Genomic DNA, 18,237 nt, shown 5'->3' on the forward strand with positions numbered 1-18,237 from the left:
TAGCATATGCAATATATGAGAGAGGTGGAATAAGCAAAATATATGAAAGTTGATTTAGGAGAGCTATGTCACTGTCAGGACGGACCCGAAGCTTTGGCACCGCACTCACGGCCGTTATGTTCACTGATGTAGAAATAATCGCAAATGAGACACAGGACGATTCACCCAGTGCCTTTCAGAACAGGAGGGGAACAAACCGGTTTTCTTCTGGCTGTTCGGAGGGAACCTGCTGCACTGTCAGTCTCAAGCACACTCCTGTGGGTCACAACCTCCAGGCTCGCCCCCCGCGGCAACGCCCTGCACGATCCCTCCAGTCAGTCAAATTTAACCCGATGCCGTCATTTTGTTTTTTAATTGTTGGCTTCGGGCTAAGCAGGTTTGCTTTCGTGTTTAAATCTAATTCAGTGCTTTTATCAGATCAATCAGCGATCAAGGCTCAAAAGCAGCTAAACTGATGCAATGATGGAAAATGTGTCTGAGCATAATGATACCTGACAAAACTGTAAGGAGATTTTGTCAAGATAGTGATAACAAATGCGTGTAACCTATGTACAGATTTTGTTCAGAAAGAGTCTGGCTATTTTTCCTTCATGAGTTACATCCACACGGAGCATAAATATCATCCGTATTATCATATGTAGTAACACCCCCTCCCATAAATGATCACTTACCCCATAAATCTACAAACCTCGCTTTACGTAAATGAGCGTGTAGGTAATTTCCTTTACTTTAGTAAATCAACACGGAGGTAAATATGAGGAGCCATTACCATAGTAATCGAATGACAGTGATTTGAAGAGCACATTAGTCAGTGCAAATATTTATTGTTTTAAATGTGAGGAGATTAAAAAAAAAACAAAATGAGTAAGAGATGGAAAGAGAGTGAGAGTGAGAGTCACAGAGCAGAGGATATAAATATTTATGATTGGAAATACGCTTAAAATTGACAGTTAAGAGTCTTGGAATTTTTGTGTGAGCATACTCATGCATGCAGATGTACCTGAAGCACACAGCCGGTGGAGGCTCGAGAGTAAAGAGTTGTGTGTAATAATTGCCTAAATTGAGCAAGTGCAAGAATGTGCGTGGAAGCATTTGTAAAGATGAGACATTCTTGACTATCTGTTATAGTGGTTTGTACCTTTTCCTGGTCAGTGTGCCTCTGTCGGATCACAATGACTGAAAGCACGATGCAAATGCAAATCATTCATAGAAAAACGTTTTGTCGGTCTCCTTCAGCGCTTAGTGATTTTTGGTCCCAAGGTGAGATATTAAATGACTCATTTGGCTGAGTAATTTTTATTTATTTTTTTTATTTTTTTTTTTAGAAATTCAGTTAAATTCAGGATTACTGTCAAATTAATTATGTTGTAGCCAATATAAATGAAGTTTGAATAATAACGAAGAAACGTCATGTGTGATGAGAGCTTAGTTTGTTAATTCACCAAATTAATTGCTAATTCAGTGATGGGCTTTTTCATAAATGGGTCACGGAGAAAGAAAGTAGGTCAGACCACCCACAGTCTTGTTTCAGTAGCATCGTGGTACATTTTTGAGTTTCTTCAGTATGCTTTTCTTGATTTGGAGTTGGAGATAAATCTACTCACTAGAGAACTGTATAGAAAATCCTTGCTTGCTGATGAAGTAATCAGAATCAAACTGCAGCGTCAGTATGTTGAAAGTGGAGTGGATATCTTCAGGTAGGGCCGGGCCGGACCATTCTTTCAACAGGATGCCACCGTCCGATGGCCCAGATGGACCGTCCCAAACTCTCAGAATATCGTGGCCGACCTCGGTGTCAAAGACAATGAAGTGGAGGCTGAGAACACACAAAAATGCAGTAGCTTTAAGTCATGCAGTATTGGTACAGACACAGCACTGTATACGACTAGTGAATACAACGCATTAAAGGAACACTTTTTAATCAGAGCGTAGCATCAAGTCAGCTGAGATATTGATCTGATCAGTCAAGTAGCAGAGGGGGCTGTTAATCTGTTTCAGCTGCTTTGGCGTTAATGAAATTAACAACGGGTGCACTTGAGTAGACAAAAATAGACCACCCCCAGAACAAGAATGGTGTTACAAGTGGAAGTCACTGACATTTCTTCCCTCCCCACCTTTTCTGACTCTTTTCACTATTTTTGGACTTGCTAGCATGAGGCTATACCCAGACCCTATAGAGGCACAAGCAGTCCAGTTCCTCCTGAATGGCGCACCAATACCCGCCATTGTCAAAGGTTTGTCGTGTCTCCCAGCACAGTCTCAAGAGCACGGAGGACATTCCGGGACATAGGCAGTTACTCAACCCGTAAGCACGATCGGCAGGAACAGGGTGAGCGCTGCCGGAGCCCTACAACATGACCTCCAGCAGACCACTGGTGTGAATGTCTCTGACCAAACAATCAGAAACAGTCTTCATGAGGCTGCCTGAGGGCCCGACATCCTCCAGTGGGCCCTGTGGTCACTGAGTTCAATTGGCCTTTGCCAACGAACACCAGGATTAGCAACTCCACCACTGGCACCCTGCGCTTTTCACAGATGAGAAAAGGTTCAGCCTGAGCACATGTGACAGACGTGAAAGGGTCTGGAGAAGCCGTGGAGGACGTTGTGCTGCCTGTAACATTTTTCAGCATGACAGGTTTAGCAGTGAGTCAGTGATGGTCTGTGGGGGAATATCCACGGAGGGACACACAGACATAACTCAAATCGAATCAGATTAATTTGCCATGCACATATATATATATAAACACATATAAGGAATTTGATTTTTGCATTTAAACCATCCAAGAGTGATCACTTGGAACAGTGCAAGTATTATTTTTTATTTTTTTAGACGCTTGCTCGAGGCCCCTCAGCCTTGGACGTGCAGGGCTTCAAACCAGCGATGGCCCCAGACCTGCTTCTCTAATCACTCTCCTGCAGCAGCTCAGTTAGTCATCATTACCTGATTGTCTTGCCTGTATCAGCCTCTACGGTCCAGGTACAGTGCAGATTGTTGTCGTACGGAGCGGGGTATCCTGGAGACAGAATCCGTCCAGAGACTGCTCCAGTTATATGACCTCCACACTCCGCTACAAGGACAGAAGGACAGGAGGACAGGAGGTCAGCTTTGGGAGGCAAAGTGAGAAATACATTTTTTATTTCACTGTAATATTGTCATAGTACCTAAAAATTAAAATACATACGGAAAATGGAGATGTCTAACAGCACTACGCATACAACTAGTCATGCTTAGCTAAGGAAATAAAACATCAAGGGATTCAACAAGCTGTTACTGCAGGAAAAGATATTCAGGGATATTGTATGGTCCCTTCAGGGTTACTATGCCTTACAAACTCTGCAGTAGATATTGTGTCAACTCGCCATAAAATCTACACTTCTTAATAAAAGAAAAAATTAAATGCATTGGAGAATATAAGGACAGCACCATTTAGCACACAGACTTAAAGGAAATAAATGCAGCATAACATACAACATTTTAGATGTGTGAATACCCATCTCTTCACAGAACCAGTTTGATTTAGATCACATTTTCAGGTCCTCTACCGTTTCAGTTAATCCCACTAAAATATGGCTTCTCTGAATGGCTGTAAATTACACCGAGGTGTGAAGGCTGAGTAAAATAAGAATCAGCTAAGAAATACTTGAATCATTAAATCAACCTTGAATTATCCAAGCTCTTCCTATAGAGTCCCAAGGTTGATGAATATCTTTTTCTCATAAGGGCCTTCCTTAGGGTGTAGGCAGTTCAACCAAAAAGAAAAAAAAAAAAGCGGTTTAATTCACAAGAGGCAGTTTTCTGTTATTTTTAGTGTTTTCAATGGGGAGGGACAAGTGAGAGAGGGTGAAGCGAGGGAAAAGGCTCGGAACATATTTGAAGTCGTCGTGATAGTACACAGCACACGCGGCAGCCCACTGAGCCAAAAGATCACTGCTGATTGGGAAACAGTTCACAGAGAAGGCTTTAAATCTGTGTGTGTATTTGGTGTTTGTGTGAGTTCAGCGGGTGCCGTTGACACAGCTCTGCAATCCTCTACAATGCCATGACAACCTACCGCTGTCACATTACCCTGCGCTAAGTGCACACATTCACGTATAAACAAAGACACAGATAAGCACACAATCACAAACAAGGCCGAAAAACATACGCGAAAACACGTAGTTATTCAAACACTTACGCACATGCTGCTTGAATGGACGCGTACAATATAACTAGTTGTTTCAGGCAACTTTCCCATGTTTATCATAAAAAGCAGGTAGAGATGGAAAGAGGCATAGACTTATGAATAGGAAAAAAAAAAACACAATTTAGTCGGCCTGGGCAGCTGACAACTGCAATTTCCCAAGTCAGAGACTGAAAGAGAGAATAACAGGCATTCGGGTGTAAGGAAGAAGACAGACGGGTTTACTGTATCAACAGGAAAAGAACGAGGATGGCGAAAAGAGCCCCACCGAGGTAGAACACCACTCTGTTTGACTCGACGTGGGAGAGACAGAAAGAAAGGCGGTATAGAAACAGCCTGAGGCAAAGCCATCTCCTGATCTCCATGCTAATGCACACAGATAGGGGAGCGAGCCAGACAGACGGAAAAGGAGAAAGTCAAAAAGACCAACACCCCAACAGACTGACAAAGGAGAGCAATACAAAGGTAGCTGCAGAGGTAGTTAGCCGTGGGCTCTGCCAGCAAGTATTCTCCTGGTTGCTGGTTCACCAGGAATCACGCGGCAACGAGAGCAGCAACGAATTAATGAGTGACTGCAGGAGAACACGGGGGCACGCACGGTCTCACCCGCACCCAGGCAAAGACACGCACCCATTCACACCCACTTATATGTCGTCGGCTGCGCACATCTGTGCATGTGCGTTCTTTTTTGTTGCCGTTAGCAACGGCGTTGCGCGAGGTCCCAACTCACAGAGCTCAGGTGTTCTGTGCTCAGGTTACAAAAACACAGCGCCTGGCTCTGCAGTTGGGAATTCCAAATGAACATGTGTTGCGTCGAACCCAGCGATGTAGAGATACTTGCAGGGGAAATTGTTTTAATTTGAAAAAAAAAAAATATGCAAAGACATAAAATATTTGTGGGCAAGCAAGAATTACTGGGCCTTACCAATAGTGAACTGGCTTTAAATATTTCAAAGCTGCACTGGTGGCTGCTGGATGAAAATCGAGAGTCAGAATGGCCAGATAAACCACTGTCCATATGCAAACGAGGGAGAGGGAGAAAACCTGAATCGTTTGGCATACTTCTCTGGAACCTAATTAAGAGCTGCCAACAGCCGACTGAAGCTAAATCTACCCTCTGGCAGTTTATCTACCTCAAAACCTGGAAAATATTCTAATGCATTCGGAAAATGCCGAATGAAAACCCCTTGTTTTATATTTGTCATTTTCCCTGTTTGAACGAGTGCACAGCAGTAGTCACATGATAGCCGGTTATTACATTATGCTTTCGAGCGGTTCTCGCTGATTATGCTTTAACAATTTCCTCAATGCTCTGTTCTTTCAACTAAAATTTGATATGATTTTGTTATAACTTAATTGTTTTCATGTCCCTCCCTCCGCTGCGTCTGCATGGTACTCACATTAGAAGTGAGTGCATTAAGCTGTCGTCCTCATTAAGTCAATAGGATTCAGAGAATTTTCAGGGTTTAAAAAGCAGTGAGCGTAATTGGAGTTTAACATTTTCATCTTTAAAATAAATGCACTTGTCTTGTCTCTCTCTGCGGCTCTCGATTGAAGAGTGCGCCAGAATTATCTCAAATCTGACTCTTAATCCCAGAACAATCGACCCATTGCAACTGATGTGGGTGCGTAGTAAACGAGTTTAATAATGAAAAAAGTTTACTTATCTGCGGGGGGGAGTGATTGCCACTACTTTGAATAAACTGATGTAAAGGCGTGCAGGCAAAGGACACTTGTTATTACAACTTCCGAAATGGATACAGGAAGCAGTCAGCAACTTTGGGTTTTACCTGCTCCCTTGATAGAATATTCTATCTATGTCCTGTGTGCACCTTCAGGGTACAAGGAAGTTGTCCCGCTTACATTATACATTTGATCAAAGTCAATTTGAGATAGTCATTCCTCTATTTTTGCACTTTAATCATGTAATTCTTAAAATACATTGGAAACACTTGTTGCTCTAGTGACAACCTGCTGTCCATGTGCAGACAGTCCTGTCTGCAAATCCTGTTTTTTTTTTTACACACATGTGTATTTCCCACAGGGTGTTTATTCAGTCCTCACGCACTCTCGTCAAAGTACTCACCTGTGTTGACTCAATCACTTGTTTACTCTCTTTTGAATCATCATCTCATAGCTTAGAAACAGATTGCAGTCGATTTGACAGCTGCTTGTCTCTGCTCTTTTGATTTGTATGAAAAATAATCCTTGGAAGGCAAATAATTCAAATCATGTAGTTGTAAATTATGGATGCACAGGGGGGCTCACGTGTGTGTTGGAATACTAACCGATACAGGAAGGAAGTGGCTTGTCCCAGACACGTCGGTCCCCACTGAGACAGGTCAGTGTGCTGCTGCCATGGAGACTGTATCCAGGGTTGCAGGAGTACAGGACAAAAGTGTTGGCATAATGGCCATCGTCCTGGATCTTATAGCCATAATTCGGGACACCCGGTTCCTCGCAGCGTACAAGGTCAAAACCTAAACACACACAGACACACACAGAGACAGGTATGCACACACATACAGATCAGGTCCTCCTGTTCTTTCCTCCTTCAGACAACATTACATAAATGAACAGGGTGATTCAGTTCTGGACAAGAGGACATAAGGTCAGTCTATTCTTCTGAATCCCATTACTTCCTGCAGAGGATGGTGCACACTACCAATGCCGAAAAACTGTGTGATAGAGGCAGTGAAAGCTACTGGACATTTCCACAGATTCTGCTCACATCCCATGAAACATTTCAGAAATGTATGGACCTCTCCCTCGTCTGAAAGATATAACGGCGATGGCTGTGGAATGGAAGCATTCCTATACGAGAACCGTGGAAAAACATCCAAAGATAATTTCAACTACCGATCAAAAAATACAAACACGCTGCGCCACACTCACAATCTGTCTGAATGGCAAAACAGATGGCCAAGAACAGACACTACAATACTCTCTTTTCCCTTGAGGTCAGTCTCTTATGAATGGAAAATGCAATGAAAACTATCAAAAATAGTTCATTTCCAATCAAATTTAGCTATGTATGTAACATTTTAGCCAACTTACTTAAATCAGTGCAGCCTAAAGTTACTTCAAATCCACACAGACACTAATAACACCTCAATTGTGATTGTATTTGTGGACAGAATCGAGACATACCGTGAAAATGCTCTCACTGCTCAATCAAAGTTAACTTTTTTAACCTTAGGATAACTTCTAAAATGTGTCTACAGTTGGACGCCCCTTCCTGCATCGATTCTGCTACAACAGATGCTTCCCGACTTCTGTCAATCTTTCCTGTCGACGTCTTGAACAGATGTTTCAAGAATTGCTCCATTAAAATGGCCTTCTACATGTGCATTATTAAAGCTGCTTTGCTGAATCCCTGATCGTACTCAGGAAACAATCGCCGCATCTCTAGATGCTCAGATGCTTCTATTAATCTCTCTAATCCTTCCATGAGCTCATTTATTGTAGCAGAACCATGCAGAAAGGTGTCACCTTCTAAGGTTTAATGGCATCCAGACTGATGGCTGCCTAATGGTTTAACCCGACGTCCCGAGCATCCATCTCACACCCGTACACCAGCCAGCTTTATTCGTTTGTCCCTTCGTCCAACAGCTCCGCCACTCCAGATGTGTCACTTTCTCGCCTTATTGTAATGACTTGCTGATAAATGCTCGTCTAATAGCCTCTTTGACTTACACAGCAGCTGGTCTTGCCTTCTTAACACACTCTTTTTAAAGCTATTAAGGTGTGTGTGCGTGTGCCAGACAGAAAACGAGACTGTCTTAAGCATCCGCATGCTCAATTCCTTTCTCTATAAGCTTAGTAAACTCGCGCTGCACTCTGACCTTCAGTAGAAACTGCTTGGGAAACTGATTACTGGCCTCTGTCCAGCTATCGCACATGAATTAAATTGCATTATAATTTGCTGACTGGGGGTGAGGGGTATCTAAAGTACGGCACATGTGCTCTGTTTTGGTGTGTTGCAGCAATCAAGAATCACTTGAGTGAGACACGAGACAGACACAGGATATATCTGAGAGGGCAACACAACACAATTACCACCACTTTAAATTTCAATTAAAAACATCTCCTCACAAGGACCTTCATGATGAGCCACACACAATTTTGGAAATTATGGTGTGTGTGTCTTTGTGCGCGTTAACTAATGTGTTTACTTCAACAATGTAAAACTTTAGAGCATCACAAACTAGTAAAAGTAATTATAAAAGATAAAACAGTGGGGCTGCTCAGATTTAAACAAGTTCTTACGGTCTACATCATAGGTCTTCAATGGGGGGTCCGCAAGCCCCTAGAGGGGTCCTCGGAGGTACTGAAGAATCTTTGGTTGATTAGACAATTTATATATATATATATATATATACATATATATATATATATATATAGTTTTTAATGTCCCCCTACAAATTTAACTTTCTTTAAATACACATTAACATGAACCCAACATATTTTCGTAAAGGGATAGCTTAAAATTAATGCTTAATGAAACTGATAACAATGTTTATTTATAAACAGCGAGTTTACAGAGTTTCATATAAAACACATATAGTAGGTAGCGGGTCTCTACTTAATCTCTCCATCAGTTTGGGGTCCTTGACCTGAAAAACGTTGAAGACCCCTGGTCTAGATGGAACTTACTTGTGTATGTGAGGCGGAAGCCCTGATCGGTCCCGGAGGCATTGCTATTGAACTCCAGCCACAGGTGATTGGACGTACTATTGATGACATAGCCCATCATGCTCTCACGTGTGAAGTTCCCGAGGAGACGGGATGAAGTGTTTTCTCCATCATACACCTTTTGATCAAAACAGAAAGAGAAGTTTAGAGAAGTGGAATAAAAAGATGAGCAAAGACGGTGACAAACGGGACAGCACATAATGTGGGAGGACAAAAAGTCCCTTTTGCTTTGGACCAGACTGTACCTTGAAAAGCGCATCAAATCTAACATGACAGCAGCACAAGGGGAGACATTTAGAAATAATTAGAGAATAAAAACATAAAATGATGGAGGGTTTAATAGTGAGTTAAAATGTTTTCTTGCTTTATTTTGTTTTTTTGGAATTAAAAGTAGGAGAGTGAGTGTGTCTCACTTTGTAACTAATTTTAATTTTAATTCTTGTCAGGCACCTGAGGGAAAGCAGCAGATTTCAGTATCAGTTTTATTTGTGTGTTGGCATGAGGCAGCTCTCAAAGAAAAAGTCATTTATTCACAGTAGATGATGTCTCCAGCTGTGATAAGTGTTGCGCATCTATGTTTATATTTTCAAAAATTAGGCTGCAAACAGATTCATTTCACAAAGGAAACAATTAAACGCCGCACATTTACCAGAATATCGATAACGAAAAACAGAAATTTTAATTTTCTTCAGTGTTAACTAAACATATTGTGAAAAACTGTTTTGTGTGTGTTTGTGTGCCCCTGTGTGCGTCAGAGAGAGACTAGTCAGATAGTCCTATAACCAGCCATTTCGCCATTTTGCTGCAAACAAATTCAACTCAGCTCGGATGACATGGAAGACTACGTTGTTGTTACTCTTCTGTTCATCGTCGCATAAGGCCCGCCCAAATGATTTGATTGGCCTGGCATATTCCCTTAATAACCAGGCTAATCTAATAACCAAATCACAGTACATCTCTAATCTAATATCAAAATAACACCGGTAATTCAGGGTATGACATATACATGTTTCTGTCTTTGATCATCACATTATCAAATCAATAAAGCACTTCAGCCTTCTTAGTAAACCTCAATTTTTAGTCTCCTAACAATTCAAATGTTCAATGTTTGGATAACATCCTTCAACCTGCAAATATATGCTCACACAGGTAGCACAAACAAGACAACACAGCTGGAATCCATTTATTTTGAATGAGCACTGAGAGACATGGAGATGCAAAAGGTGGAGAGATCGCTGACAGAAAGCAACTTGGAAACACAAGATGGCTGGCGAAGGAGTCCAGTTGAAGAGTATGGTCCGAAAGCTGAACACACCACTTTGTAACTAGCACTGTTAGCAGATTAGATTTGTTGCTGTGGTACCAAAGCAACCTAACGTACACGCAACAAAGCGAACTGAGCTTGTGACAAATGGAAGCAGCGTACTAAGCCGTGTTGCGGTTTATTTCAGTGAAAATATTGTTTGCAACATACTGAGCATGCAGATGGAGAGTGGAGAAGGGGATTAGAGAAATTCACAATGATTATATTTATACATCTGAAGGCAACTTTTCAAGCTTACAGGTGGTAAGCGTTTGAAACACAGCTGGGGTATAAATGTGAAATGTTTGTGCCTGAACTGCTCGTGTTTACATTCGGCAGGGTGTGACATTTCCACAGACTGCCGATGACAGGTCTGCAGGTGGTAGGAACGCCAACGAAAACGAGCTAAGGCGATACAGTGCAGCGTCTCCGCTGGAAGAGCTAGTCGAGGGCGACAGCTCTACCAGCTACAAACATGTAGCTACAGTACATTGGAATATGTGGATGTGATGGGAAGCACAAGTAGGAGGAAGGACAGTGTGAAATGGTGTCACAGTATCATTACTCTGCAAAACTTCATCTTCCATGTACCTCCCCCTCAGTCTCTCTCTCTCACAGTCCCCCAATTTTGCATCCCACTGTCTATCACTCTTGCTTTCTTTTTCTGTCCCGCTCTCTCTCTCTCTATCCCTCGCTCTGTTTCAGTAAAACTGAGAACGGTTAATGAAAAGCCCTACAGCTCATAAATCAACATGTCACCATCTGCCCCCTCCTCCTCTCTGCATCATTCTGACTCTCTCTTTCTCACATGAACCACCCCTATTTTCATAATCATTTGTGCACCACTCCTACTTTGTTTCCATCTCACCCTTCCTTGTGTGTGTTTTTGTTTTTTTCCTCCAGCACGGAGGTCTTCAACCTTAGTCAATTTGGTCAAGCGCTGTATTAGTTGGCATTTTTGAGGCAGCCTGAGCTTGGTAATGTCTTTCTTTGACGGTGCCAGGGTGAAACCCCAGCCAATAGCAAGAGGGATTGTAATGAGCTGGTTATAGGAGCTTCTGGCCTCAAGCTGGCTGGAACTGTCAAACAAATGGTTTGTGTTCAGTCATAGCAACAGGAATTAGCTCCATTACTGTTAGCCTGAGGAGTGCCATGCTAATTGCTAGCCTAAGTAGCACTTTGGGGCTTTCCTTGTACTTCATTTTAGCTTGGAAGCTTTCTGCAAATTCTTTGGGGGACATATAATTATCAGACATGTTCTACATTACAAGACACTGTCCTTAAAAAAAAAAAAGAAAAAAAAAAGAAATCTAAATGAAGACCACTAAACTGTGCTCATAATTTCATCAGATCAGGCATTTGCAATCTTTTTCATCACTATTTTGTGCATGCCCGAATGTTTTTTCTTTTTTTTTTTTTTTTTTTTTTAATGTACCCTATATTTTTCAAATGATGTACGCCCAGATTTATAGTGTGTCTGGTAAACAGCTTGATTTTAACGGATGTTCCCCCTCTGCGGCGAGACTGGAGTTCAACAGCTGCCTCAGTTGACTCGTATGCAAATTACACAGAAGAATGGAGAATCGTTGAGTTTGTGAAAGCAGAGAGCGAACTTTGTTGCTCTCAAGTGTTTACCACTGTTGCAGCAGAAATACTCAAGTAAGCTGGAAAATAAATAGGTCTGTGAGCAGAACAACAGAAAACAAACAGTCACATTATTTAACTTCCAGGAAAGTATACTCGGATGAAAAGGGGTGCTCAGTGTATGGGTGTGTGTGTGTGTGTGTGTGTGTGTGTGTGTGTGTGTGTGAGTGATGGTGCGTGAAGGTCATAAGACACATACTGATAGAAATATTCTTAAGTGTTTAGACTGACATATTAATTCAGCGCCTGGCTTACTATGTTTCTGACTGTAAAATTAAAATAAAACTCAACAAAGGATTTTAACTGCATAAGGGATCATGAAATGATCTTGCTTTAATGTTTTATTTTTTTTTCCACCTGTTTGTGCAGAAAAGAAATCAATCAATTCCAATTCCTGGAACTGCTTTAATTTAAAAACAGAGCTCGTCAAACTGAAATGGTGTAAAAAGAAAAGCGTATTGAATTACAGTTTGTGTAAACACACTTGATAGTTAAAGAACGGTGAGAGTTATGGCTCTTTGAGGGGAACCAGGTGAAGATGATTTGCTGATCCTGCTTTGAATTATATTTTCGATTTGCAAATACATGCACTTCGCGGCTCTGGCGCTTTTACGGGAGAAGTGCCCCAATTGCTGCTGTGTTTCGACTGTGGCTCACGTCGCCCGCTTGGCTAATCTGCCTGCCTACTTATAAGCTATGTGTGATGTGTTTAGGCAACATCTCCAAGCAACCTGGCTTACACTCCCCCTGACTAAACAGTATGCTTCATCGTGCACCTGTTACAAGCTGCTGCGCCATTACAAGCAAATTCTCAACACATGGGAAATTTGGACACAACCATTGTAGAAGAGGCAGCTGACTCCAACTACTCTCCATTTTAACGAAACGTGTTGATCTTATATAGTTGTTGCATTTTCTATAAGCGCTGCTGGACTCTCAACCTTTCAACAATTTCTTTTCGTCCCTCTTACAACTAGCAGGTGAAATCCTTTCTTTCTTTCTTTTTTTTCAACCATTTTCCATCCATCATGGCGATCACATTCTTTCTTGGAGGTGCACAGACACTTACATAACAATGTGTGTGCAGGCATGCTGAAATCTAGGGATGCAGAATTCAGGAAGCCCTATCTCCTGCATGTCTTCGTGCCTTCAGATCGGGGTGTGATGGAATAAACAGGCAACATTCCACAACGTTTATGACTGTTAACCATCTTGACGTCACTTTCTGCTACTTTAACGGATTTTTTTTTCTTCTTTTAATACCTATCCCACTGGGAACATTTCCAGCTTTCACGATGACGTTAAGCCCCTCTAAAAGTCAGGGAGAACCCTGGTAATACAATCTAACCACAGACAGGCTGAGCCAATGCTCTAGGCCTAAGACTGATAATACACTCTAACCACATACTGGCTTTACCATGCCCTCAGGCCTAATACCACTAAGAGACACTGTGAACGGAACAGTTTTAGACAATGTGTGCAGGACAGCGTTGAGACTGTAAAACAGCTCACACAACTGCTCCTAACTGACATTTAAGTGGGCACATGTATCAGAGCCAAGCGTTATGAGGATATATGAGCCTCGGAAACATCTGTTATTCTCTCTGTAATAGTACGCAAATATGTGGACACTTGTGAATTCCCTATGCGGGTTATATGTTGTGACATCTCCCGATGCGTCTGAGAAAAAAAACACAGGAGCATACCGCGGATCAAGCCAGCCCAGTTACAGCCAACACTGCGTATGTGATTCATCAATAAAGTTGCTTCTCGTATCAATTCTTGCTACTATAAATATATGAAATGCTGGAAAAAAATCACACGCCATATTGCTCACTGTTACCATCTAGTGCAACCGATTGATGCAGCTTCAGAAACAACAATACTACACTATTGTGGGTTCAACAGAGGGTTAATAAGAGTCAGAATTGATCCCTTCATGCCTCTGCTTCCTGCAAATTCATTCAGTCTGGATGCCCACAACAGCGGGAGCACCATCAGCACTAATAGAGAACATGGTTAATAACCCCCTGTAGGGATGTTATTGGTTCTTACAACAATGTTTAACACATCTAACAGGTAGGGCAAACCTTGATAATACAATTTAACTACATACTGGGTGAGCCGAGAATTCAAAGCCCCTGCTGTTGTTCACATTTTCTGACCTCCCTTGTTCACATAATTAAGGAATACACATTCCCCGACTTCTTAATAAGACCAGGTGTGCACGGCTGGAACAAAGCTTGCCAAACACGCGGCTTTAAAGGAACTATTTTAAGTTTTACAATCCATACTCTTTGATATCGGTGAGTAAACAAGTCAGAAATTGTTCAGTATTTATAACAGCATCACCTTTATGAGAACTGACGAACTGTAAGTAATTACTTAAAAGTGAAATCTGTACATTAAGAGATTTATTCTGGATGTTTCCACTTACTGTTAATACATAATAATTATGTGAATATATTGACTTGTCATTGTTATATGAAGCCAAGGCGGACAATTATTTTAATCAGGGTTTTGCACATTAAACATACTGTTTCTCAAGAAGCAGCGAGAGAAACATATTGTCCATATTAAAGTGACAAATGTGAGAAATATTCTTTTTGTTTGTGATGAAATGTAAGCGCCAAAAAAATGAAAATGAAACATCTGAATTCGTCAAACGACGTAACACAGTGATATCGGAGCCCATGACCCACTGATTAAAGTACAGGCATATTTATACATTTGCATTTTAATGAGCTAGGTGTCAGGGGCGACAGTCCCAGAAAAAGAAGCTGTATTACTGCTAATGTAACGTCTGCAAATGAATGCAAAACGCTAAATGACAATAGCTGATGGATTCTGAGATTGCTGCTTAGGCAATAGCTGTATACAGAGGCGTTTAATTATGCGGCCATTTTTTTCCCATTCTGACTTTATTTAACATGGGCAAATCTAATTTTGACTTCCTCGCAGCAGACTAAGCCTCACTCAAACCCCTGATCTTTGCCCCCCTTCCCACCCAAGAGGCACGGAATTACGTTTCGTGTTACCACTAATGTCGGCAAATCAACCGCTTTGTTTTGACACACCGTCAGAGCGTGTTCACGGTTATTCCAAAATCTACAACTCAATGACTGTTTCTTTTTAAACTCATTTTTGAAATAAGCCAAACATTTAATGATCCGTATATTCCATGTGTCAGGGTATATACAGCTTTGCATATAGACAGCTTTTGATGGCATAATTCTGTATGTGCATACGATGTGCGAGAACGTGTGTGTGTGTGTGTGTGAATCTGTAAATAAATTATGCATTCATAGATATGACACGTGACTTGTCATATTTGCAAGCGTGTGCACGCGTGCATACCTTGAGATAGTCTCCGTCTTGCAATGAGAAGCTCTCGGCTTTCAGCCTGATTCCTTTGCCCTTTTCAGTCGTGATCCGGTAGATGCACTCATGGTTGTTATCATAGTTGGAGGGGAAGTTGGGAGACAGGAGAATGCCTTCTGGTCCTAGTGAGGAGGCTCCACACTCGGCTACAGCGAAAGGGAAGAGAAGAAGCAAGGATCAAAATCACAGCTATTCCATCTAATTACGTCCGAGCAGTCAGAATATCCGGGGTTGCCTTGTTGGGTAAAAAAGATATATAACAGAGAAGAGGACTCAATTCAACATAAAAAAGGAATATAATAGCAGAGTGCACATCCAGCATAACCACAAACCTTCTCCCGCACAGCAAGACATGATAACAATAATGATGATTATAATAATAAAGAATAAAACACAGCTTAAAAGCACACAAAAATAAAAGCAGGGATGAGGAACACCAGAGCACATTCAAAAGCAAACCCTCATAAATGACAAGAGATTAAATAAAAAAATAAAATGAAATAAAGGCAAAATGAAAACTAATGCATAAAAGCAGGACCGGGTTAGTTCGTTAGAAATTATACAGCATTATCTAGCAGGTGCAGCGCCCATCAAAGTTTGGGAATTCAAATAAGTTAGACTTTGTGCAAACACAATTTTGTCATATGCAAATGAGGAGAGGGGAGAAAAGAAGAGAGCCGAGCAGGCTTTTAACTCCCACTGAGGAGGACCACCACTACTTGGAAGGGAGGAAGAGGAAATGGAAGTAATGAGACAGACAAGAGGGAAGGCAAAGCGGAGCAAAATGAAACGCTGTGTTTATCAAATCTGAAATTCAAAACAACATTTTTGTAAATGCCCTGTGGTTTCTAAATTAGATTAGGGTAGGGGATGAAGAGTATAAATCCAAGGAGAGTACGAACAATTCTTCAGAAATTCGTTTTAAAGTGACAACAGTAAAATGGAGAGGGAATGAGAGAATAGATGACGGTTAAGAGTGAGAAGAAAGGAATAAAGCACGAGCTGGAAGAAGAAGAAGAAGAAGAAAAGAATAAAAGGAAGTAGACGAGCCAAGATGGAGTCTTGCAAAAAAAAGTGCAAAGAGAAATTAGAAAAGGGAAAAGGGGACTAACAAAAGACTCAGTATTATTAACACTCTGCACATAGCAGCTAATGCCATAATTATCTACCCAAGGAGGAGAAACTGTTGGAAAGTTAAAAAGAGACGACGAGCTAAAGAGAGGGACATTTACAGCAAAAAAAAAAAAAAGACAGAGAGATATGAATCTAGTGCACGCTGCCAGCTGCTTTCCTCTCAGTCAGGCCTGATCTCTTGACAGATAATGCTATTATAGCATTTTCTGTCTGCTCTTTTTGGGCCTTGAAAATTACCAGCCGCCACGAGGCAGACTCTCATAAATTACCAGCGGCATCCCATGAAACACTGATAGGCTTCAAATACCACAAAATGCAACCTGCTTAAACCTGCCCTGTCAATCAAACAGTCAATCAAACACTAAACTCCCATTGTGTTAAGTGGAAAGTACAGATGGATTAAAATGAAAAAAAACTGAAGATTTTTTTAAACATTTTTCTGTCTACCAGTAATCTTCACAAAAACTCCAACAATATACATACTGACAACAGAAACAGCTGTTAAAATAGGCCTGCCATTGTTTTAAATAATGTTGTGAAAACAGGGTAATTTTATGAATAAAGATGTGTGAACACACAGTTTAATACGTGTGAAAAAGCTTAAACTCAAGATGTGTGCTGCCAATCACATGACATTAAGGTACAGTACTAATCAGCCCGTCGGTCAGCTTGACTGTCTCACCTATACATCGTGGTAGCGTGTTGCTCCAGACTCGCCTGCCTCCTCCCAGACAAGTGATCTTGCTGTCTCCCTCAAGTCGGTAGCCATGGAAACAAGAGAAGGCCAGCGAGTCGCCAACTTCAAATCTAAATCCCATCCTCCGGCTATATGCTGGTACGCCAGGATCCTCACATGGCTCTAAGTCGTACTCTAAATATCGAGGAGAGATAAATAGCATTGTGCAGGACTCAGTACGATAAGAAAAAGTGGTACAGAGTTACAAAAAAACAAACAAACACACAAACAACAACAAAAACAAAAAAACTACCATGTGAAAGTTATGAACTTAGACAGCACTTGCGACAAATTTTTGAAAGTTTTAAAGTTGAACTCATTTGATGTTCTAAAGCTTATGCTACCTTTAAATTCCACTGATATGTGTAATCCATTAAATATTCATTTAAACCTAATATCTTTAATACAAATTACAAATGTGCAGTGACACCCACCCACTAAGATGGATATCACTGCAAACTGGCTCCAAATGGCCTTTACAAACAGTAAGTATGGGATCATTGTCAACAATCGTTAAGGACTATTTAGCCAACAGTATGCAACACTAACCAAGTGGTAAAAATCAAGCAGATGGTTGCACAGTTTTATATGCGTATCATGAAAATGACCATGTTAGTAGCTAGCACTCCTGCTAATGAGTTCCTATATATAAAAGTATCTATCTACGCAGATGGCTGCCATCTTTTTTTTTTATTTTTAAATCAATTCAGCCAAATTAACTTTTATCATTCAGAGAACAGAATGCTTCTTCATCCAAATGATTAAAAGAGTCTTTCTAGAGAGGCGCCCTCAGAACAGTAATTGCTTTTAAGTTACTTTGAGGGCTTTTAAACATTGGTCAATTCACTTGAAGAAAAACAAATCAGAGCTAGTGCCAAGGTGCTGCTTCTAGCGTGCTACAATTGGAGCTAGCCAACCGGTTAGAAGATGCCCTGTCCACCTGGAGCGACCCGTAGAGGCATAATTTACCACAACCATGAAGTGGATAAATTAACCAGATGTAGGTTCGTCACACCAGCAGTTAGCCCTGACAAACCATGGTACGTCCTTAGACTACCAAACATTTTGTATTTTACGGATTTAGAAATGAATACACTGACTGGTTGTCCAGGTACATGTACATCTGTTGTGCGCCATTAAAAAGAAGCAAGCACATTGCTGTT

General features: G+C 41.1%; 1 protein-coding gene across 1 annotated transcript in view; it reads right to left on the reverse strand.

The window, feature by feature from the left end:
• Nucleotides 1–18,237, reverse strand: part of LOC125005839 (CUB and sushi domain-containing protein 1-like) — a 372,481-nt gene that overhangs the window by 95,183 nt on the left and 259,061 nt on the right. The window contains exons 23-28 of the mRNA XM_047581471.1: nucleotides 17,021–17,209; nucleotides 15,181–15,350; nucleotides 8,838–8,994; nucleotides 6,470–6,661; nucleotides 2,942–3,068; nucleotides 1,605–1,816 (exon numbers count right to left, since the gene is read on the reverse strand). Of these exons, the coding sequence (XP_047437427.1) occupies nucleotides 1,605–1,816; nucleotides 2,942–3,068; nucleotides 6,470–6,661; nucleotides 8,838–8,994; nucleotides 15,181–15,350; nucleotides 17,021–17,209 (1,047 nt within the window). The remainder of the gene's footprint in view (nucleotides 1–1,604; nucleotides 1,817–2,941; nucleotides 3,069–6,469; nucleotides 6,662–8,837; nucleotides 8,995–15,180; nucleotides 15,351–17,020; nucleotides 17,210–18,237) is intronic.

The sequence above is a fragment of the Mugil cephalus genome, chromosome 3 (genome assembly GCF_022458985.1).
Source record: "Mugil cephalus isolate CIBA_MC_2020 chromosome 3, CIBA_Mcephalus_1.1, whole genome shotgun sequence".
In the NCBI taxonomy this organism is placed as follows: domain Eukaryota; kingdom Metazoa; phylum Chordata; class Actinopteri; order Mugiliformes; family Mugilidae; genus Mugil; species Mugil cephalus.